Below are 23058 nucleotides of genomic sequence, written 5' to 3'. Positions count from 1 at the left end.
ACTGATGAATAATAACCTGATTCTATTTCACTCACCTCACCTCAGTAAGGCACCTTGGTTGCTAAAGGCCGCTGTCTCCAGAAAGGAAGTGATCTTTTCTAGGCTGCTCACTAGATAAATGATTGGGACAAAAGGCATGGGAGGTGACATAAACTTTAAAACTTTCTGAAAATTTGGAATTTCATCCAGACCAACACCTAAAAATGATACATCTTTCTAGTTAAGGTGTGTAAAAATTGTTTTTCTGTAAAAATGCTTTTGCTCCTCTTGCAAATCCACCTGACGGCGGGGGGGGGGGGGGGGCAGTTTTCATTACTGAGTGAGACACAGTGATTTTACAAGAGAGAAAAAACCAAACCCAGCACCTGAGAAGGCTCACGGGAAGAGGAAGGCACTACTGATTTTTTATTTTCCTAAGTATTCTAAAATTCCTGACATTAGCCTTCCACACTGCTGTGAGGACCCTGAAGTCAAACTTCACCATACTCAGAGACAGGAGGACGCAGCCCAACTCCTACACGCTCCACAAAGAACACATCTAAACATCATCCACTAATGAGGCAAATCAGTTGGTGTCATGAATAAACAAAACTATCTGGAACTAATGTCCTTTAGGCACCTCATCTGAAGACAAGGCCTGAAGTGAATTAACAGAAATGGATTGAGAACTCTACAGCCAAAGGTCCTCCGGGACGAGGGAAACTGGGGGCTGGTGATCACATCCGACCTGACTAATGTATGTCTTGCCTGGAGTCCCTTAACAATTGCAAACTCCTTGTATCTGGGTTGCCGCACAGGTCCTCTGAGACTGCACTTCTTTGGGGATGTACTGTAATGATCATAACGCTGCTAAGACTCTGGACAGTTCTCAGGTGTGCTTCCACGTATAGGCCAGAGGTGTGCTGGGCCTGAATTGATGGCTCAGGCCACATTAAAAAAAAAAAAAAAAAAAAAAAAAAGGTTCATTATTGAAACTGAAGGAGAAAACCACCTAGTTTCCTAAAATAAACTTCACGGTTGATGGGATTTATTGTCACTCATTAAATCTAGGACCTCTAAAACACATAACTGAAATCAGTACTAGAGCCTGGTCTTGCCGTGCCCTGTGGTATCCCACTGGTAACAGTTTTGCTGTTAAGACATTTTCGGTCAAAAGCCAAGAATTAATTTAAATGGTCAACAATTTCCTACACTGATATAAAACTCTCCTAATGATAGGAATGGACCCCGGTGCCTTAAACGTACAAAATACGTACAAACTCTATGGTTTACACTGAACACCCGCTCTCTCTGAGCATCTGGAATCTGGGTACATATCAAGCAGAGGCTACCTTTGTGACCAGCCCCTAATGAAAACTCTCAGGACGGGGTCTCCAAGAGCGTCTCAATTAAACAACATATCACACATGGTGTCAATCCTGTCGCTGGAGAAGTGAAGTGTGTCCTGTGTGATTACACAAGTACTCTTGGAAGCCTGTGCCCATCGTTCCCCAGGCTTTACTCTCTGTGCCTTTCTTTGTACCGATTTTGCTTTGTATCCTTTTGCTGTAATAAACCACAGCTGTGAGTATGACTGAATCCTCCCGGCAAATCACTGAATGGAGATGAGGGCTTGGACGAGTAATAATTGTAAACGAGTAAACAGTCCAGTCTAGAGTCAGCATTTCATTTGAATATACAAATGCATCACCAAAATTTCCTTTACTTTAGCAAAAAGTTAGAGTGAATGGATTACTTACGAAAACAGATCAAACCACTGCTGTTTTGTAACAGATTCCTGGCGTAAAAGCTTCAAAACAATTGGACGCATGAAATCCCATTTGTCTTCAAACTGAAGTGAACCTTTATTCTTTAAAAAAAAAAAAAAAGATAAACAGTTTAATTTAAATGCAGTTAAATCAGAAGTGTCCATTATTTTTGTCTTTTAGAGTTAGCTAGAGAAACACAAGGCTGGACATGTAAAAGAATCGTTTTCTATAATGGAATCCCTAGAAAGTTAATCTGGTTTCAGAGAATCGCAGGAAGACACCACAAAAAAGAAAACTAATTGTACAAACGTGGAAAGAATTTCGCCTTGCCCAAGGACAACTTCTGACCTTTGTCCTTGACTTCTGGTAGTTAATCTGTGGGCTGTTAGAATGTACATCTGATAAGAGAGTTTTTGTTCACCTGGTAACCTTGGGACAAACTGGACAATCTAACAAACGTGATTCAGGGAGGGCGCTGGCCACACCTATGGAGTCCTTAGGGTGGGGGCTGACCAATCCAGAAACACCAGCGTAACTATGGGAGGTGGTTTTGGGTTAACCAAAATGGAGACCGAGATGATTCACAAGTAATCAGTCAGTCGTGCCTACATAACGTCGCCCCAATAAAAACTGTGGACATTAGGGGTGCTGACTGGCTCAGTGGGCGCAACATGCGATTCTTGATCTCAGGGTTGTGAGTTTGACCCCCAAGTTTGGTGTAGAGAGTACTTAAAAATAAAAATTAAAAAACAAAAACAAAAAACTCTGGAGACTAAAGGTTGGATGAGCTTCCCTGGCTAGTGTGGAGGTCTCTTTTAAAAAGTAAAGGGCCCACAGCAATCCCCTGACTGAATACCGACAGACCCACGAGGTGACCCACCTCAAACTATCCATAAGCCCTAACTGACCAATGGGCTACTTACAACCAGGCACAGTTACCAACAAAGGGGAAATTTGTTGTGTCCCCATACCTCCTCACCTTTCTTCTTTAAGTATAGCCTTCATCCACTGCCTCGTAGCAGACAGTCTCTCCTCGGCTGTCCTGCCTGCCACTCCCTTGCAATTCATTCAATGAACTTCTATCTCCTTGCTGCTGCCTTGGGTGAATCCTTTCATCGCCCACACCACTGGCTTCCACCTGATTGTCACCCCCCATTTGGGGGCCCCCATCTGATCGAGAGGGCCACCACAGCTAGCAGGACCCAATACACACTGTCACACATCAAGGCCAAGATAGAGAGGTGATCTGACTACAGTGGAGAGGAAGAGGAAAGCTCCTTGTCTGGAACTCTCCTAGACTCTGCCCTATGTGTCTCCTTCTTTGGCAGATCTTATCTGTATCCTTTCTCATAATAAACCATATCAGGATCTATGAGTCTAATTAACTACTGAACCTCAGGATGGTTTGGGGAACCCTCCAAACTTGTAGCTGGTATCAGAAGTGAGGGTGGTCTTGTGTGTGGAGACTGAGCCTTCTAATTTCATAGTTGCCCTGAACTGCCCACAAAAAGTGTAATGAAAATCTACATAAACTGTGAAAACTGAAAGAAAAAAAAAACGACAAAAGAAGAGAAAAATATCCCACTCCTTTTTTAATGCTAACAAAATACTTGACCGCGAACTGCTGAGAAGAGCACAAGAAATAGAAACTGTATACAGATGTAATGAGAACGTAGATGCCAAAATCTTAAACATTAGCAAGTTAAGGAAGTGGCATGTCAAAAGAATGGCACTTCATAATCACGCGTGGTTTATCCCACGAATGTGGAAGTAGCTGAATATTAAAAACGGTCATCAATTCATTACATTACTAACAAGACAGAGAGACTGTATGTGTTTAGTCAATTACTACTATTCCTTTTCAAGGTAACTGGGGCCACGGGACTTGCTTTCACCAATAAATTTCCACAAAAGTCACCAATTTTCGAACATGCCTATGAAACATTTACAAACACACCTATGAAATTCATGATTGCTTTCACTATATATAACGTTGAAGATGACGCTCACTTATAGCAGATAAGGTTCCAGACTGATGGCATGGGACCCGCAAATTCCCTGAAATTATAACCCAGGAGAGGTTTCTAAGCATGTGGTCTAACCAGAACCTACACCAGAATCACCTGCTTGGTAGTTTCACATATACATTTCTAAAACTTACCTCAGACCTACTGGATCAGAATCTCTTAAATTCAGAATCAGCATATTTAGCTAATCCATGATAAAACTACATAAAAATGTTGGAGGGTTTATGACCAAACACAGGCTAAGAACTACTAACACTAAACTCTTGTGAAAGCAAGTGATGCTTCTTGCATCCACAGACAATGTTTCTTTTTTCCTTTTAATCTTTTTGGTCATCCCCTTCAACCAAGCGTGCACATGAAGAGGGACGCACATGGGAGTGGTGAGGGAGGAAGGGCACACCCACCTCACCGGCCAGATCAACCAAATCAACCCTGGTAATCGATGAGATGACAGAGGTCACAGCCAGATCATGCTCGCATCCTGTATCCATGAACAATGATGATCCTAAAAGTTACTGAACTGTCTGGCCGCAGGTACCTATCTGTTTTAATCACAGTATTCTTATTATAAGCACCCACGAGTGTATTCACTCAAAATTTTGTGCGAGGGTTAGTTGTGCTTCTCCCCTGAACAGCTAGTTTGTTTTTACCTTATGGACTTCAGTGAATCATGTAGGTAACTTTCCTCTCAGTGTTGACTATGGAGAAATTCAGAGTTAGATTTGTAATTCTACGGCATAAATTCTGTGTACTAACCTCACGGCCGGCTTCACTTTTCCTATTGTTCCCTCTGAGGGAGGAGCATGCAAATAAACAAGTTTGAAAGAACCACTGAAAGTTTTCTTGACTGAGACATGCAGACTCATTATATATGCCCTTAATTAGAGGATACATTATAATGTCAACTAAGTCCATTTCCATAAGCAATTTTGGCAATTTGTAAAATTAAACATGGTATAAATCTTATAATTAAAAATCAAAAAGGTACAGAGAACTGGAGTAAACAGGTCTTTGAGATAAATACTCGTTAGACTCTGAAATCTATTAGCTATGGCAAAATAACAGGAAATACATTTTGGGTCTTCTGTTTGTTGAAACATTTTCCCCAATACTAAATTAAAAACAGAATGCAATAACTGAATGTTTTCTATTATTCTTTGATCCAAAAAATGGTGCTCAAGCAATTCTTTGGTCTATTCTCTGTTAAACTGAAGAGCACTTCATTAAATCATAACTAAGCAGCAGGACACCAAATCTATCTACAAAAGAGAGTGCTTTATTAATATGTGAAGGGACTTTCCAATTATGAACCCTGATTTATGAATGCTTCCATTGGCTAACTGAAGGCTGCCTTATCTCTATTAATTTGCTGCAAAGTCTCTTCTGCTTTCTTCCACTATTACTCAGAACAGCAAGTAGGCTGAACTCACCAACTGCTACTATCTGGGAATATCTCACCCCCTGGCTCTTTCACCAAGAAGATTTCAGCATCTGCCACATCCCTGCCCTCTATCCTTTCTTCCTTTCAGCCCAACTCCCTCCCTCACAGGTATTCTTCTCAAACACACAGAAAGGTTATGGGGAAGCCAGGGAGGGGCAGGTCCTGAAGGATACCTCAGGAAAGAGTATTTCAGGCAGAGGAAGCAGCCCTTGTAAAGACCAGAGTAGGGGCACCTGGGCGGCTCAGTCGGTTAAGTGGCCAAATCTGGCTCAGGTCATGATCTCGAAGCTCGTGAGTTTGAGCCCCGCATCGGGCTCTGTGGTGACAGCTCAGAGCCTGGATCCTGCTTCGGAGTCTATGACTCCGTCTCTCTCTTCCTCTACCCCACTTGTGCTCTCTCTCTCTCTCTCAAAAATAAATAAATATTAAAAACAAATTTTAAAGGAGGCACTAAGCAGGATTTCCTGACAGTATGCATCTGGGATGAGAGAAAAGAGTAAAGCATGACTCTAAGGCTTTTGTCTGATATGTTAAGACCCACAAAATGGGGTCCACTGCAGGGGCCCAGCCCATGTCCAAATCTAAACTAAGTCAGCCTGCAGTTGGGGAAAAACCTTACTGCCAAGGAAACCTAACACCAATCACAGTCCTCCTACACAGCTTTAGTTAGCTTATTCTACCCTACAGCAGAGGACCTACTTGCTTTATATGGAAAATCTCCAACATCCTAACCAATCAGGCCCTGTTTTTGTCCTGCCTCTTCTAACATTCTATAAAGCTTTCGCTTGCCACAAACCCTTTAGGAAGAGTGTTCCACGGGTTGTTAGGCACTGTACTCCCTCAATCCATGGATCATCTTCCCTAGCATCAAGGGCATCAAAGTTGTTACCTAACTGTTTTAGTTTTGTCGTTTGACACATCCAAGAAGTATGGCACTGCCGTCAACTGAAATGGAAAAAACTGTAGATGGAACAGGCTAAGAAGGAAAGCCCTGGAGTTTGATTTCAGACACATTACACCTGACACATATATTAAACAGCCCTTTGAAGATGTTGAATTAGCTGTTTCATAAGAAACTCTAGAATTTATAGAAAGGTCTAGGCAGGAAATTAAAATATGCAAGTCACTGGAGTACAGATGGGTTTTACAACTTGTTACTGTCACTACCAAGAGAGTGAATATGAGAGAAGAGGGCCAGGCTCGAGGCCTTAGGCACCCAACATGAAAGGGTGAGAAGAATAAGAAATAAGAAAGGAGATGGAACAATCGCAGAGGTGGCAAGAAAATCAAGAGCACAGGATTCTGGAAACCAAGGGAATAAAGCGTATCAAGGAAGGGGGAGTGATCGAGCGCAGCACATGCTCCTGGAAGATTATGTAAGAGGACTACTGAAAAACAAATACGGAAGTCATGGAGACCTTCGTATTAATAATGTAAGAGCAGTTCTCATAGAGCGGTAAGGACAAAAGCCGGGGAATGGAACTGAGAGAGAAAAGAGAAAGAAAGAAAACTGGAAAAGTACAGACAACTCTTGGCAGTCTTACTGTAAAAGAGCACAGAAGTGGCATGGTAGCTGATGCAGAGAGGGAGACAAAATTTCTTTTCAGATGGGACGGACACAGTATATTTTTATACTGATGGGTATATTCCAGGGTATAACACTGATGACGTGAGAGAAAAGGAAGGAAAGTGCTGGAGAATGTGAATTGAAATTTAATTTTCCCAGGGTAAGCAAGAAGGAAAGGGGCACAGGGCACAAGGTGGAGGAAATAACTCTACCGTAAGAAGGTAAGGCAAAGTACATACATGCAGATGTTAGTAGAAGGGTAGATGAAGTAAGTACCACTCTCCGAAGTTCATTTTTGATTACTTCACGTTTTCAGTGATGTAGAAAAAAGGAAAATGCCTTGGAAGACAGGTAAGAACATACTAGAAGTTTGAGAGAAAAGATGTGAAACAGATACTGAGGAAAGTAGAATAAATGACCAGGGTAATGTGACGGGGCTCATTTATAGAGTGTGGTCATGGATTTCAAGTGAAAAAAGCACTGGATCAGTAGAGTGGCAACGGAGGTAGCAAGTAGCAGTCAGAGTTTATGTTCTTTTTTTTTTTTTTTTTTTTTTTTTAATTTATTTTTGGGACAGAGAGAGACAGAGCATGAACGGGGGAGGGGCAGAGAGAGAGGGAGACACAGAATCGGAAACAGGCTCCAGGCTCCGAGCCATCAGCCCGGAGCCTGACGCGGGGCTCGAACTCACGGACCGCGAGATCGTGACCTGGCTGAAGTCGGACGCTTAACCGACTGCGCCACCCAGGCGCCCCTCCACTTTTCTTTCATTGCAAACATATGGCATTTTGCTAATTTGGGGTTATAGCCAACAATTTTTTAAAAAATTTTGTTAATATTTATCCATTTTGAGAGAGAGAGAGAGAGAGAGAGAGAGAGAGAGAGAGAGAGAGAAAGCGAGTGAGCAGAGAAGGGGCAGAGAGAGAGGGAGAGAGTGAGAATCCCAAGCAGACTCCATGTTGTCAGCGCATAGCCCAATGTGGGGCATGAACTCATGAACCATGAGATCATGACCTGAGCTGAAATCAAGAGTCAGACACTCAACAAATTGAGCCACCCAGGCGCCCCCAATAAATTTTTTATATGTGCTATCTGTGATACAAAAGAGGATCTCCTTTTGTTAATCTCCACAAAGCTTCTTTCACATTTCCTTGGGTAGTCTGAATATCCGATAACTGTAAATATGAGTTATTTATTTCTCATATTATTTAACTTCATTATAATCTTCAATGTACATCAACCACTTTGATCATTTTACTTTATAAAATCTATTAATTATGTGTCAGGTACTATTTTAAATACTGACAAGCACTGGGGTGCATAGGTGTTTCAAACAGCTAAGCGTCTGACTCTGATTTCAGCTCAGGGCATGATTTTATGGTTTTTGAGTCTGGGCCCCATGTTGGGCTCTGCACTGGCAGTGTGGAGCCTGCTTGTGATTCTCTGTCTCCCTCTCTCTCTGCCTCTCCCCTGCTCATTCATTCTCTCTCTCTCTCTCTCTCTCTCTCTCTCAAAATAAATAAGTAAACTTTAAATAAAATTTACAAGTATTGATTCATTTAATCTTTATAAATATCCTAGGTGTTTGGTATATTATTATTCTCACTTTATAGATGAAAAAATTGTACACTGTACCTGAAATTAGGTTAGGTTATTTCCCTAAGGTTATAGATAATGAGTGGTAGAGCAGGGGTTCAAATCCAAGCAGTTTAGTTCTGTTAGTTCTGCCACATTCTTAACTACTTCCTGGATCTTTCTTGAATGAGCAGTAGAGGGACTTGCAACGTATGGGTCAGAGCCAACCCTTGACTTGATTTCATTTAAAAAAAATGCAGGAAAAAAACCCCAAAAAACTATGATTATAAAAATTAAGTGACCATCTAAAAACCACAAGATAGAACCATCACTATAAAAAGAGACTTAGTTATCTTCAAACGTGGTACAGAAGGGAAATAATACTATTTTCCAAAAAGCTAAAAATCTTTCTCCATTGAAATGAGACATTTCACAGTACGCTTCCCTTTAAAACCTTTAGTTTGCAGGGGCACCTGGCTGGCAGGTGGTAGAGCATGTGACTCTTGATCTCAGGATTTGAAGTTCAAGACTCACATTGGATGGAGAGATTACTAAATAAAGTCTTAAGGGGACCCTAGGTGGTTCAGTTGGTTAAGCATCTGACTCTTGATTTTGGCTCAGGTCATGATCTCATGGTGGTAAGATCAAGCCCTGTGTCATGGAGCCTGCTTGGATTCCCTCTCCTTTTCTCTCTGACCCTCCTCCATTCTCTCTCCCTCTCTCTCTCAAAATAAATAAATAAACATTTTAAAATAAAATAAAATCTTGAAAGAAAAAGACCTTTAGGTTTCCTTTATAAAGAAAAAAATCCTTTTTAAAGAAATTTTGATAGTCCTTGAATTTTTAGAAACCAAAACAACTAATTTTAAGGGAAAAAAAAAAAGAAAAAAGAACAGTACTGATAGAAGAGTTTGACCTTATTTGAGGGGTTTCTTCATCATTTATTTATTACATTTACTCATTCAACAAATGTCTTGAGTGCCCACTACACATGAAGAATTATGCTAGTCACTGGGACTTATAAATGAAAGGTGTTCTGGGGCACCTGGGTGGCTCAGTCGGTTAAGCATCTGCCTTTGGCTCAGGTCATGATTTCACAGTTCATGAGTTCGAGCCCGGCACTGGGCTCTCTGCTGTCAGCACAGGGCCTGCTCTGGATCCTCTGTACCCTTCTCTCTCTCCCCATTCCCTGCTGTCTGTCTCTCTTAAGAAATAAACAAACATTAAAAAAATTTTTTTAAATAAATAAATGAAAGGTCTTCCAGGAACTCACACTCTAATATAGTGTTCCTTAAATTGTGGTTTATGGATTCCTAGAAGGGTCCCAGGATATACTTTTGAGGCTCAAAACTATACAAATAAATTAATTTTATGTTCTTTTTTTTTTTTTAAATAAGGTATTAATGCAAGTAGAGTCTGGATCATTTGTATGACTTTTTAACCAAGCACTAACCACAAAGAAAGGAATTGATAAACCGTACAATATAAAAAAATAAAAACTTTAGTCTTAAAAGACACCATTCAGGAACTGAAAAAGCTACCCACATAGTGGAAGAAGTATTATTTCTAATACATATATCCAAAATAGGCTCTTATCCAATATATGTAAAGATTCCAAACAAAGCAAAACATGTGAAGATTCCTAAAAATCAGTTAAGAAATGAAAAACAATCCAATGTAAAACTTGGCAAACACTGGTAGAGACCCTCCATAAAGACAGTATCTACATGGCCAATAACCATATGAAAAAGCACCCACCATCATTAATCATCAGGGAAACATATATTAAAGTCATGAGAAAAAAATCACTATAAACCACCAAAAAAGCTAGAATAGAACAGAATGACAATACCAAGTATTAGACAAAATTCAGTGCAACCAAAACTCTCAATGTGCTGGTGAGAGTGTAAAGAGGAAACTCTTCAGCAGTATCTATGAAAGCTAAACATATGCATACTATGTGAACCCCCAATTTCATGTCTAGGTATGCTTCCCAATGAGCTGCACACATATGTCTACCAAAAGACATCGTATCTCAATTCACAATAGTAAAAAAACCATAAACCCCTAAAAGTCCATCAGCAAGAGAATGGATAAACTGTGAAATATTCGTAACAGTGGAACACTATACAGCAACAAAAATTTAACATGTAATAAGAGGAATCTCAAAGAAATCATGTTGAGCAAAAAAGTCACACACAAGAGTACACATTGGCTCCTGAACAGACAAAACACACCTACAGTTATTAGAAGTCAGCATAGTGATTACCTTGTGGAAGGGGTTACAAGTTAGAGACTAGCACAAGACAACAGAGAGGGGGCTTTCAGGGATACTGTTAAATATTCTATTTCTAGATCTGGGTGCTGATTATACAGGTATGTTTACTTTATAAAAATGCATCCAACCATAGACTTATGATTTGTGTGCATTTCTGTATACAGGTCATATTTCAACAAAGCTTACTTTAAAAATGGGCATGCTAGTATTGTTCATTTAAAAATTATTTTTTTAGTACTGTATTTAATTTGTAACATTTTATTTTATTTTATCATTTCATTTCATTTCATTTCATTTTAGAGAAAGAAAGTACTCAAGCAGGGGAGAGGGGTAGAGGGAGAGAAGAGAATCTCAGGCAGTCTCCATGCTCAATGAGGAGCCCAACACGGGGCTCGATCTCAAAAACGGTGAGATTATGACCTGAGCCCACATCAAGAGTTGGTTGCTCAAGTGACTGAGCCACCCAAGTGCCCCTTGTAACTATCTTTAAAAAAAATTTTTTTTAATATTTTTTATTCTTGAGAGAGAGACAGAGACAGAGCACAAGTGGGGGAGGGGCAGAGTGAGAGAGGGACACAGAATCAGAAGCAGGCTCCAGGCTCTGAGCTGTCAGCACACAGCTGGACACGGGGCTTGAACTCATATGCCATGAGATCATGACCTGAGCTGAAGTCAGACCTTTAACCAACTAAGCCACCCAGGCACCCCATGGAGAGAACCTGTGACTCTGATCTCAGGGCTGTGAGTTAGAGCCCCATAATGGGTGTAGAAATTACTAAAATATTTAAATAAATTTTTTTAAAAAGTTGCATTTGGAAGAAAATAAAGTTTATTATTTCTATACATCTTCTTCATGATAACAAAAGTACAAGAAAAGTTAAAGAAGAAGTTGAGTCAAGACAAGAAATAATATCACGCACACAATTAGAATTATTTTTTACTCATCGGCACTCTTTCACTCCCAGAACATTTTGACGACACAGGGAATTTAGTTGGTTTAAGATTTGTATTTGTTCCCTCTGTGAAGTTCTGATCCTACTGATTATGAATTATATTCAATGATGGCACCCTAGGGGCGCCTGGGTGGCGCAGTCGGTTAAGCATCCGACTTCAGCCAGGTCACGATCTCGCGGTCCGTGAGTTTGAGCCCCGCGTCAGGCTCTGGGCTGATGGCTCAGAGCCTGGAGCCTATTTCCGATTCTGTGTCTCCCTCTCTCTCTGCCCCTCCCCCGTTCATGCTCTGTCTCTCTCTGTCCCAAAAATAAATAAAAAACGTTGAAAAAAAAATTAAAAAAAAAAAAAATGATGGCACCCTAATTAGTTTACAAAAGGAATCCAATTTGTGTATTTATCTTGGGTCTTTCCTGTAAACAATGAGGCTAGCTATTTGAATGTTGGGTTCCTATATGGTCTATGAGCCACTGGTACTCCCAGTTATGTGATTTTAAAACTACATTTGCAACCCCCATTAACCAAAAGAACCACAAAACTCCAGTATATATTCAAATCCTGGCAATTCTATGTTTCAGCCACACCAACCTTTTAAAGGTGCTCCTTAAATATGCCAAGCTCACCAGTGCACCTCAGGACTTTGCCCTGGGCAGAATGCAGACCATTCAAGTCTAGCATCAGTATTGCCCCACAGAGGTCCTAAGAAAACTGCCTTTCCCCCTTTCCTCTCTGCAGATCCAGAACCTAGATCTTAAGCATACAGGAGATTTAATTTGGCTTTGAGACTGAAAATTTTATGTTTTTTTTATATATGTTTATTCACTTTTGAGAGAGAGACAGTGTGAGTGGGGGGGGGGGGGGAGGGCAGAGAGAGAGGGAGACAGAGGATCTATAGCAGGCTCTGTGCTGACAGCAACAAGCCTGATGTGAGGCTCAAACTCACGAACCATGAGATCACGACCCAAGCTGTAACCAGACACTCAAAACCGACTGAGCCACCCAGACGCCCAGAGATTGAAATTTTTAATGTAGAGTAATAGAATTGTTAATTTTCATTTTTTAAAGTAGGTTCCACACCCAGCGGAGAGTTCAACAGAGGGCTTGAACTCACGACCCTGAGAGATCAAGACCTGAACTGAGACTAAGAGTCAGATGCCTAACCAACTGAGCTACCCAGGCACCATGGGTAACAGAACTTTTTTTAAAGACCAGAAAGTTAGGAGATGGGGCTGAAATGTCATCAAGTGGCAGAGAAGGAAAATTCAACAGAACATAGTTGAAAGCAATATTTAGGGGAACAAATTTATTTTGTTGTAAGACAGTGCCCCCAGCTTCTAAACACTCTTGATTATACTGTTTTCATCTCAGCTCTCATTACTGCAAAACTACCCCATGTGTTACTTCTTTGGTGTCAGTATTTACACATTTGAATAGAAGTTCCAAAGACTAAGGACCCTATCTGTCACATTCCCTACTGTATCACAGAATAGTATCCAGCACAGAATACACGCCTACATATTTGCAGAATGAACAAACTCTGTACAGAGATGAAATATCCCTGAAGTTACTTGTAAGTACTACATCTATTATGACCAATGTTTTAACCTGAGCTGTAACTTGTTTGGGTGTTTACACAGTCCATCAGGTGCCAATTTATTCTACCTACTATACCAAAGCAAGAGTCAGATGGCTTTCTGTGACACAACTGGGTTCACCAGGACACCTAGCAAAACATCTAATAAGAAACACCTGTCTTTGTCTATCTCTCTTCTCCAGCCTTCTCCTCTGTCCACCAGACGGATGTCTAGCGTCCTCCTGATAACCTCCTGCAGTCTAAAATTCCCCTCTTCTAATCCATTGATAAACAACTGATCTCTCAAAGTTCATCCTAAACTGTCACGTTCTGTTAGCAGCAATAATTAATATACATCACCTCCAGATAATGGTAATTTTGTTCACTCATTTCTCTTCACAGAATATGAACAATTCTCACATTTACATTTATCATTGCTTTTTAAATTTTTTAAATATTTATTTTTGAGAGAGAGAGAGCGAGCACGAGCATAAGTGGTGGAGGGGTACAGAGAAAGGGATACAGAGAATCCAAAGCAGGCTCTAGGCTCTGAGCTGTCAGCACAGGACCCCACACCAGGCTCAAACCCATGAACCACGAGACCATGACCTGAACTGAAGTTGGATGTTTGACTGACTGAGCCACCCAGGTGCCCCATCACAGTTTTATAGTAACTAATTCAGTCTACTATTCCTACTTCCACCTCTACCCATGGCCAACAATCATAACCCTGAATTCCTTTTTTCCCTAAGCTGTGTCAAATGTAAGCATGTCTCTAGGACAGGACACTGGAGGGAGGGCAGGCCCCCTAAGGATCATGTGTGCCTCTTACATACCCATTCAGAAGGGCAATTTCCCACAACTCAATGAAAACTGACGAGTTACGTTCTTAAATAAGGCTCTCATTTACGTTCAAATACAAATTAAAAGGAATCATGCACTTGGGTATCTTAACCATTCATTGACAACATTCACATCTTGATAATCATGTCCATAATTCCTTGCCAAGCATGTTCCTGACTCAGTGCTTTTACACAGGCTGTTCCCATTCCCTCTACATGAAACTCTTCTCCAAACATGTACAGGCTTCTTCCCTTGCTTCATTCAGGTCTCCAGTCCAATGTCCTCTCCTCAGAGGCCTTCCCTCATCAGCACAGCAATTGCACTACTAGATATTTACCCAAAGGTTCAAAAATACTGATTCGAAGGGACACATGAACCCCGATGTTTACAGCAGCACTGTCAACAATAACCAGATTATGGAAAGAGCCCAAATGTCCATCGACTGATCAATGGATAAAGAAGATGTGCTATAAATGTATGGCAAGATTTCATTCTTTTTGATGGAATATTAGCCATCAAAAAGAATGAAATCTTGCCATTTCCAACAACGTGGATGGAACCAGAGTGTATTATGCTAAGCAAAACGAGTCGGTCAGAGAAAGACAAATACCATTAATTCACTGATACGTGGAATTTAACAAACAAAACAAATGAACACAGGGGAAGAGGGTGGGGGAAAGATATGGGGAGGCAAATCATAAGAGACTCTTGGGGGCACCTGGGTGGCTCAGTCGGTTAAGCATCTGACTCTTAATTTCAGCTCAGGTCATGATCTCACCGTTGGTGAGTTCAAGCCCCACATGGAGCTCAGAGCTGTCAGTCATTCTCTCTCTCCTAGCCTCTCTGCCCTTCCCCTTCTGTCTCCCTTCCTCCCTCTCAAAACAAACTTAAAAACAAACAAGCAAAAGATAAGAGATTCTTAACTACAGAGAACAAAAAGGGTTGATGGAGGGAGGTGGGTAGGTGATGGGCATTAAGGAGGGCACTTGTTGTCTTGAGCACTTGGTATTGTATGTAAGTGATGAACCACTAAATTCTACTCCTGAAGCCAATATTACAGTATATGTCAACCATCTAGAATTTAAGTAAAAATATGGAAAAGAAAAAAAACCCCACCAGATTCCACTCTATCCTTTCCCTAATTGTTTTTCTTCATAGCATATACCTGGCCTATAGAATGTATTTGTTTATATGCTTTTTGCCTCTCTCTCCATAAAAAATATAAATTAAAGAAACTTTTTAATGTTTATTTATTTTTGAGAGAGGGTGAGAGAGAGAGAGACAAAGCTCGAGTGGTGGAGGGTCAGAGAGAGAGAGGGAGACACAGAATCGGAAACAGGCTCCAGGCTATGAACTGTGAGACTATGACCTGAGTCGAAGTTGGATGCTTAAGTGACTGAGACACCCAGGCCCCCCACCACCACCTCTGTGGATCTAATTAGAAGGGAACAGAACCGGAAATTTCTTCTTTTAACCAATCAACACTCACTCACAGAGCGTCTACAATGCAGATACTTCACTCGACTCCTCTTTTTAAGCAATTATCACTCGTTTATGGAGCACCTACCATAAACAGATCACTGCAGTTGATGGTTAAGGCATCAAGATTAATAACAAAGTCCTGCAATAATGGGGCTTACAATCTTGGAAGGGAGCTAGATATGTAAATAGATTATGCAAATAATATATAAGTATATATGCATTATGTATAAGTATATGCTTGTAAGTACACTTATATGTATATACTTATATACACGTATACACACATGTGTATATGTATAAGTATGTAACTGTTATGAAAATAACATATAAGTACACAAATATGTAATATATAAGTATACAAGTATATAATATATAAGTATACAAGTATATAAGTACACAAATATATAATATATAAGTGCTGGAAAAAACCTGATGTAGTGCTCTGGTTATGCAGGGCAGGCAACAATTTGAAAAGAGAGCTCTAAGAAGAAAGGAGGAATCTGGGCTGGGTCTTAATGACTAAAAATGAATTTAACAGGCAAATATTGAGGGATAGTGGTATACTACTGAACCAACAAGGAACCAGCCAGGTAGAGGTAGGGATATGTGAGAGAAAGAGAGAAAGAGGGTGAGAGGGAGAGAGAGAGAGGGGAGAGAGGAGGAGAGGACATGGGAGGGAGACAGATATTAGGGAGAAGACCCAACTGGAAAGATATCAAAGAATTTGAACCATCAAAGGTATGTGAGCAGGAAAGTGATATGGTCAGAACTGTGTTTTGGTCCAGAGCTCAGATCAGAGTTAAGAGATAAAAATAGTGAAATCATGGGAGTTAAGACTGCCCCAGAAACAGAAGGACAAAGATAGAAAAGGGCTGAAGATTAAATCCCAAGAAATAACTACATTGGGGAGGACAGGAGGGAGGTCAGAGAAAAACACAAGTGATCTGAGAGACGGGACACCAAAAGAGAACCTCAGAAAAATTAAAAGGGAAGCAGAGATAGTCATCAACAATATCAGAAGAGAGGATGGACGTAACATTTCGCAATCACGAAGTTGCTATTGCTCTTGAGACCGACAGCTTCACTGTAAGCAGGTGGGGGTCAGGGGAGAGTCGGGTCACAGTTAAAGAAAAAGGTGTAGAATTATAAAGGCAGTGAGTGGGGGCCACCTTTCAAACAACAGTGAGAATGAATGGAAAGAGAAAAAAGGGCAAAAGTTTGTGGCCAAAGCAGAGTACAGGTGAAGTTTATACCAGGAGACAGGGGAACTTTCTTATCCCTATAGAAGTGAGGAGGAGACTGAAACAAAATCACAGGGAATGTACTGACAAGTCCGGGGGGGGGGGGGGGGGGGGTGGAATGAAGGCTGAAGAACGAATGGAAGGAAGCAATACAGTGGGTGCCTTGAAAAAGAGGAGACTCTAAGGGAAACTGGAAAAATTGGTGATACTGATCAAGGTTAAGGGCACTCGAAATAACTGAATAAAGTAATAGGCTAAGAATTAAATGGGGTGGAGACTTGAAAAATAAGATTTAAACAACTGCTATTTGGGGTAGGATTCTCAACTAGAAATGAAGAAAATAGCAAAGAGCACTTAGGGCCTAGATACTGCAAAAGCAAAGGAACAAGAATTATATGTTAAAAAAACAGAGTAGTAATATTGAAAGGTTTTAGGCAAAATAAACCCCCCAAACAACTGATAATTGTTTATGACAAAACATACACCACCAATCTCTGTATATTCAAAAGACTTCCAAAATCCAGCCATAGTCCACTTGCTTTAAACAAAGTATTATATCAAATTCCAATATTAAAAAAGTAGGTGGTTTGTATTGCTTTGCCTACTGACTTGCAAGTTTCACATCAAAGTTTCAATCTTGTTATCTCTCAAAACATATTAGCTATCCCTCCAAACGGTCATCCACAAAGTCCAAAATCTTAACTTCACCCAAGTTACTGGCAAACAGGAAAAGAACTTATTTTTTCAGAAGAACACTGAAAGCCTCCCTTCAGGGTTGATGATTTATCACTTATCATTTCTTCAGGTACAGCTGTTTAACTGATAATGAAGCAAATTCTAACTGTATTGTCATCTAGCCCATGTTTCTCCGTTGTAACCCCAGGACATGACAATTTCGGCAAATATGATCTGGTGAAATCTAACTGCACAACGTCTAAGGCATATTTCTCTTGTGAATCACGCTATTCGTCCTATCAAAAAAGCAAATAAGGCTAACGTGGCCACACCCAACCAGCTCTGTCTCTATTCAAGGGTACCCCCAGACTTGAATTTAAATGAGCCTATGAATTATGTTATGGGTCTACCCTGGCAGGGTCTCACTACATTTCTCCAGGAAGACAGACTGTTCACTTTTTATTTTTATTTTATTTTATTTTTTTAACGTTTATTTATTTTTGGGACAGAGAGAGACAGAGCATGAACAGGGAAGGGGCAGAGAGAGAGGGAGACACAGAACCGGAAGCAGGCTCCAGGCTCTGAGCCATCAGCCCAGAGCCTGACGCGGGGCTCGAACTCACGGACCGCGAGATCGTGACCTGAGCTGAAGTCGGACGCTTAACCGACTGAGCCACCCAGGCGCCCCAGTTCACTTTTTAATTAGTTACTTTTTGTTTTTAAGAGAGAGAGAAAGAGAGACATGTTGCACACGCTGGAAAGGAGGGGAGAGAGGGAGAGAGGGAGAGAGAGAGAGAGAGAGAGAGAGAGAGAGAATCTGAAGCAGGCTCCACACTCAGTGCGGAGCCCAACACGGGGCTCTTATCCCAGGACCCTGAGAGCAAGACCTGAGCCGAAATCAAGACTCCTATGCTCAACCCACTGGGCCACCCAGGCACTCCTAATTAGTTACTTCCGTTAAGTATAAAAATGAGACCACCTCTCTCCCCACCCCCAAAAAGAAAGAAAAAAGGCAAAAAACAAACAAAAAACCAATACAACAGTTTTCTGGCCAACTTGAACATGGAAACTTTTGGTGATACAGACAGAAGAATCAAATGTCTATTTATAACGTTCACTACGTTGGTTATACGTATTTTTTTTAATTAAGTTTATTTATTTTTGAGACAGAGAGAGACAGAGCATGAACAGGGAAGGGGCAGAGAGAGAGACACAGAACCGGAAGCAGGCTCCAGGCTCTGAGCCATCAGCCCAGAGCCTGACGCGGGGCTCGAACTCACGGACCGCGAGATCGTGACCTGAGCTGAAGTCGGACGCTTAACCGACTGAGCCACCCAGGCGCCCCTGGTTATACGTTTTTTAAAATCGCAGACTTTGTTAAACAATATTCAGAAATTCACTCTCCCCCTTTTCAACACTTCATGAAACAATTTCACTGAAAAATTTCCAGTGTGACTTTGGCATGTGTCTTCATGTTCACTGAACTGAATGATTCATTCACCTGTTTTTTTCCAAAGCATTACCACCTTCCTTTAATTTACAAACGTTGTCTGAGTTAATATGAAGTATTATATGTAATATGACGTATATATAATATGAAATATTATATACAGTATTTCAGAACTTCTTGAATCCCTGTGAACTTTTTAACCTGAGTCCTAAATGCCCATTTTCTATACCTTCAAGCAGTCTTTTCGTTCTATAGGTGGGCGTTGGGTACGAAGAATCGTAATCCCGACAAGGTAAGCACTCTTCTAGTATTTATGAAGTCGCTTAGCTTGGCAAGGCTTTGTACGGAATAGAATAAAGCGACTTTCTCTTTTCTGAGAGATAATTCTTGGGGGGGGGGGGGAGGGCCTTGGTTTACATCCAAGTAATCATCAAGCCAAAAAAAAAAAAAATCACAAAGAATCACAAACCCAAATACTTCTTAAGCACACTTCAATGAATAACATTAACTACCGCTTATATAAACAAGCAGAGGCACCAACAGGCGCCTTCAGAACTTTTCTTTCTGACCCGATCAGAACTCTGCTATACTGTTACAAAAGGAGGGTAGAATGGGTTACTCGATGCCCATGAATTCGTTTTCTGAGAGAAACAGCAGTCGTAGTAACTCAAGTTATTCGTGTGTACTGTGTACGAATTCCCCGCCAGTCACTGTTTTAAGCCTTTTGCATACATTAACTCAATCTTAACGATGCTCCTATGAAATAGGTGCTATTGATAACGCCCTGTGATGGGTAAGGAAACCTAGGCACAGAGAAGTTAAGAAACTTGCCAAAAGTCACACAGCTTCTGAGTGGCAGGCTGAGCGGAAGCTATACCGCCTCTTACACTAATAAAATTAGGTCTACATTTCCTAAGACAGTCTCACCTGTCGGACAGTTATCATCAGTTGCCTAAAGGAGACCTAAGTGAGGTGCCAGCATATCTTCATGTACTTCCTATTATCCGTGTGCCGTGTCTTCTCCTCCTCCCAACTTTTTAACTGATGGGAGAGAAGACGCTCCTGCGGGCCTAGCCCTTCCCGGCCTTCCCACACGCTAACTAACTCGAGCCGTTTCCTCGGATCCCGTAACTTTCCCAAGCTCCACACCGCCGGGAGCACTTCCTCGCTCGGTCCTCCGGCTGCACCGCACCGGGGTCGCGAGGCAGTCTCCCAAGGAAAAACCCGAACTCCAGAACCGGAGAGCAGGACGGAAGGCGCAGGGGGCCGACAGGAGAGCCAGGCCCCGCTCGCCGTGCGGCCGGGAATCGCTGGCAGACTAGACGCGGCGAACAGAAATTCAGAAGGTGGGAGCGGGGAGGGGGAGGGGGTCAGTCAAGTCATTGAAACCTACTGGGCAGCATTTTCTCGGATCGCCCTCTCACGCGTCCCGGGCGCCCGCCTCGGAGAGAGCCGAGACCCCCGAGAGCGCGCACGGCCCGGCGGGTCCGGGCGCGGCAGCACCGCGCACCCGCCGCCCCGGGGCCGGAGCTGGTCCCCCGCGCCGGGCCTCGCACACCGCGGCCGACCGGCGGGGCGGACGGCCGGCGCCTCCCGACCCCAAGGCCACAGACCCCCGCGTTCCGGCCCGCGGCGGCGGACGGCCCCCGAACGCTCCCCGCCCTCCGCCGCTGTGCCCGAACCGGGCCTCTCCCGGCGAGCCGAGCCCAACGGGGGCGCGGGGTCCAAACCGGGCTGCGCTGAGGGTCTTACCTTTAACAGATTAGACGTCGCCATGTTCCTTCAACTTAGCGTCTCGCGAGACGGCGCGAGATTTCGTGGCGCTCCGGGCCAGGCCCCAGGCGGAGGCCGGGGTTCCCACCGGGGCCGACCCGCCCGCCGGCCCGCACCGGGGGTGTGCTCTGCACCGCGGGGGCGTGCCGACAGCGCTGACCTCGTCCCGGGCACCTGGAGCTTCCTCACTCGTCCCCCCTACATGGTCACCGGAGCTCCCCCACGCGAAAGAGCTCATGCAAACGCTCGGGGAGACGGCAGCGGCGAATGGTGACGAGGTAGCGGGAGCCGACCTGAATTGGAAGAGGAAGCATCGACTCCACGAGCCTCCCCACTCCTTCGGATTAGCCTCTGTGGTTGCACCCGCAGCGGCCACGGGCAACGAATTTAGGCCGCTAAATTCGGCTTAGGCCGGGCAGCTCAGGTTCCGCGGCCGCGTCACGTGACGCGGCGGCCGGGGGCGCGCTCGGGAGCGAGCGTGGGAGCCGGGATGCCTCGGAGGGTCGGGAGGCTGTGGAGAGGGTGGCAGCACGCCCTCTGCTGGCGGGACCAGGTATTTTCTCTCGTCCCCCAAAGCCGGGGATGGGGTGTACCTGGAGGGGCGCGATCCTCAAGGAAATGCTTCTGACAGCTGGGCTTAGGTCCGGGCAGCTCATTCGGTAAGAACTGGCGCCTCGAAGGCGTCCAGTAAATGTTTGTGCAATGACTGCTTCAATAAGTGCGCAAAAGCGTGAACTATTAATATTTCCAGTCCAGAGTGCCTGGCACTGAAATAATGAACATTCATCTTGGATTTCCCGTGGGCACATGATTCCAGAAGGTACTAACCATAACCTCCCCCCAAGCTTTAGCCCTTCAGACCACAAACCACTGGCCCAGATAAGTGAATATAACTCACAGAAAACCGACAGTGTACCTGGAATTATATGATGCATGTTTATAAACAGTATTCATTCCTACATGTATAATATATTAGGAGGGAGGAAAATTAGATCTATGGAGTAAAATGCAGCCAGGAACGGGCATGAAGTTTGTAACTTTGCATAGAATGATCCAAGCAGGTCTTGCTGAGAAGATGACTTTGGAGCAAAGGCCTGAAGGAGGTGAGGGACAAGACCAGGCCATGTGTGGAAGAACATTGCAGATAGGGGGAACCCGGCGGCAGGTTGCCCAGACTGTGGGAACAGCCGTGAGAAGGTGGTGTCTTCAGAGCTGCGAGAGTGAGGAGAGCATGAGCTCATTTAGGACCTCGTGGGCTGCTGTAATAAAGACTTGCTTGTATCCTGAGTGACATGGGCCATCAATCACGCAGGCTTTTTTTTTTTTTAATTTTTTTTTAACATTTATTTTTGAGACAGAGAGAGACAGAGCATGAACGGGGGAGGGTCAGAGAGAGAGGGAGACACAGAATCGGAAACAGGCTCCAGGCTCTGAGCAGTCAGCACAGAGCCCGACGCGGGGCTGGAACTCACATACCCGCGAGGTCGTGACCTGAGCCGAAGTCGGACGCTTAACCGACTGAGCCACCCAGGCGCCCCATCACGCGGACTTTTGAGCAAAGGGGTGGCATGATGAAACCCCTGTTTTCAGGGCGCCTGGGTGGCTCAGTTGGTTGAGCATCCGACTTTGGCTCCGGTGATAATCTCATGGTTTGTGAGTTTGCCCCACATCGGGCTCTGCTGACAGCTCAGGGCCCAGAGCCTGCTTCGGATTCTGTGTCTCCCTCTCTCTCTGCACCCCCCCCCCCCCTGCTCACACGCTGTCTCTCTTTCAAAAATAAATAAAGATTTAAAAAAAATTTTTTTTAAATCCCTGTTTTCACATGCTCACTCTACTGTGTAAATAGTAAACACAAGGGTCATTTAAAGAGCTTCTTAATATCTCCTTAAATTGACAGGATAGTCAGGTGTCCCAATTTTCAAATAGTTTCTTAGAGTAATCTAGGCATGATTAACCGATGATCAAGAGGTAGAGCAAGGGGGCGCCTGGGTGGCGCAGTCGGTTAAGCGTCCGACTTCAGCCAGGTCACGATCTCGCGGTCCGTGAGTTCGAGCCCCGCGTCAGGCTCTGGGCTGATGGCTCGGAGCCTGGAGCCTGTTTCCGATTCTGTGTCTCCCTCTCTCTCTGCCCCTCCCCCGTTCATGCTCTGTCTCTCTCTGTCCCAAAAAAATAAATAAAAAACGTTGAAAAAAAAAAAAAAAAAGAGGTAGAGCAAGGACTCAGCCAGCAGGTCTGTAATGTCCAGGCAGAATGTCAACACAGGGATGACCCTTCAGGGGTTATCTTTGTTCAACAGATGGGAAAAATTGAGGCTCAGAGTGGTGATCTGGCCAAGGTCACTCAGGTCAGAGAAAAGGCCTAGTCCAGCATAAACTTTATATAATTATGGTTCCCTTTTCCAGGGAAACTGGGTTTTATCTTCAACCCTAGGCCA

The 23058-nt window shown here is 43.2% G+C and overlaps 1 protein-coding gene across 3 annotated transcripts in view; it reads right to left on the bottom strand.

The window, feature by feature from the left end:
- Positions 1-20729, bottom strand: part of CUL5 (cullin 5) — a 94891-nt gene extending 74162 nt beyond the window's left edge. Inside the window, exons 1-2 of one of the 3 annotated variants that reach the window (XM_058686657.1) lie at positions 20604-20729; positions 1740-1849 (exon numbers count right to left, since the gene is read on the bottom strand). In XM_058686657.1, the coding sequence (XP_058542640.1) occupies positions 1740-1849; positions 20604-20627 (134 nt within the window). In that variant the 5' untranslated portion in view covers positions 20628-20729. Of the gene's footprint in view, positions 1-1739; positions 1855-20603 lie in introns of those variants that run through there. The other 2 variants (XM_058686659.1, XM_058686658.1) reach the window with 2 other exon arrangements.
- Positions 20730-23058: the final 2329 nt, after the last annotated feature.

This window comes from Neofelis nebulosa, chromosome 10 (genome assembly GCF_028018385.1).
Source record: "Neofelis nebulosa isolate mNeoNeb1 chromosome 10, mNeoNeb1.pri, whole genome shotgun sequence".
Lineage (NCBI taxonomy): Eukaryota > Metazoa > Chordata > Mammalia > Carnivora > Felidae > Neofelis > Neofelis nebulosa.
The sequence above is the reverse complement of the archived record's forward strand: the minus strand, read 5'-3'. Positions and strand labels throughout refer to the sequence as shown.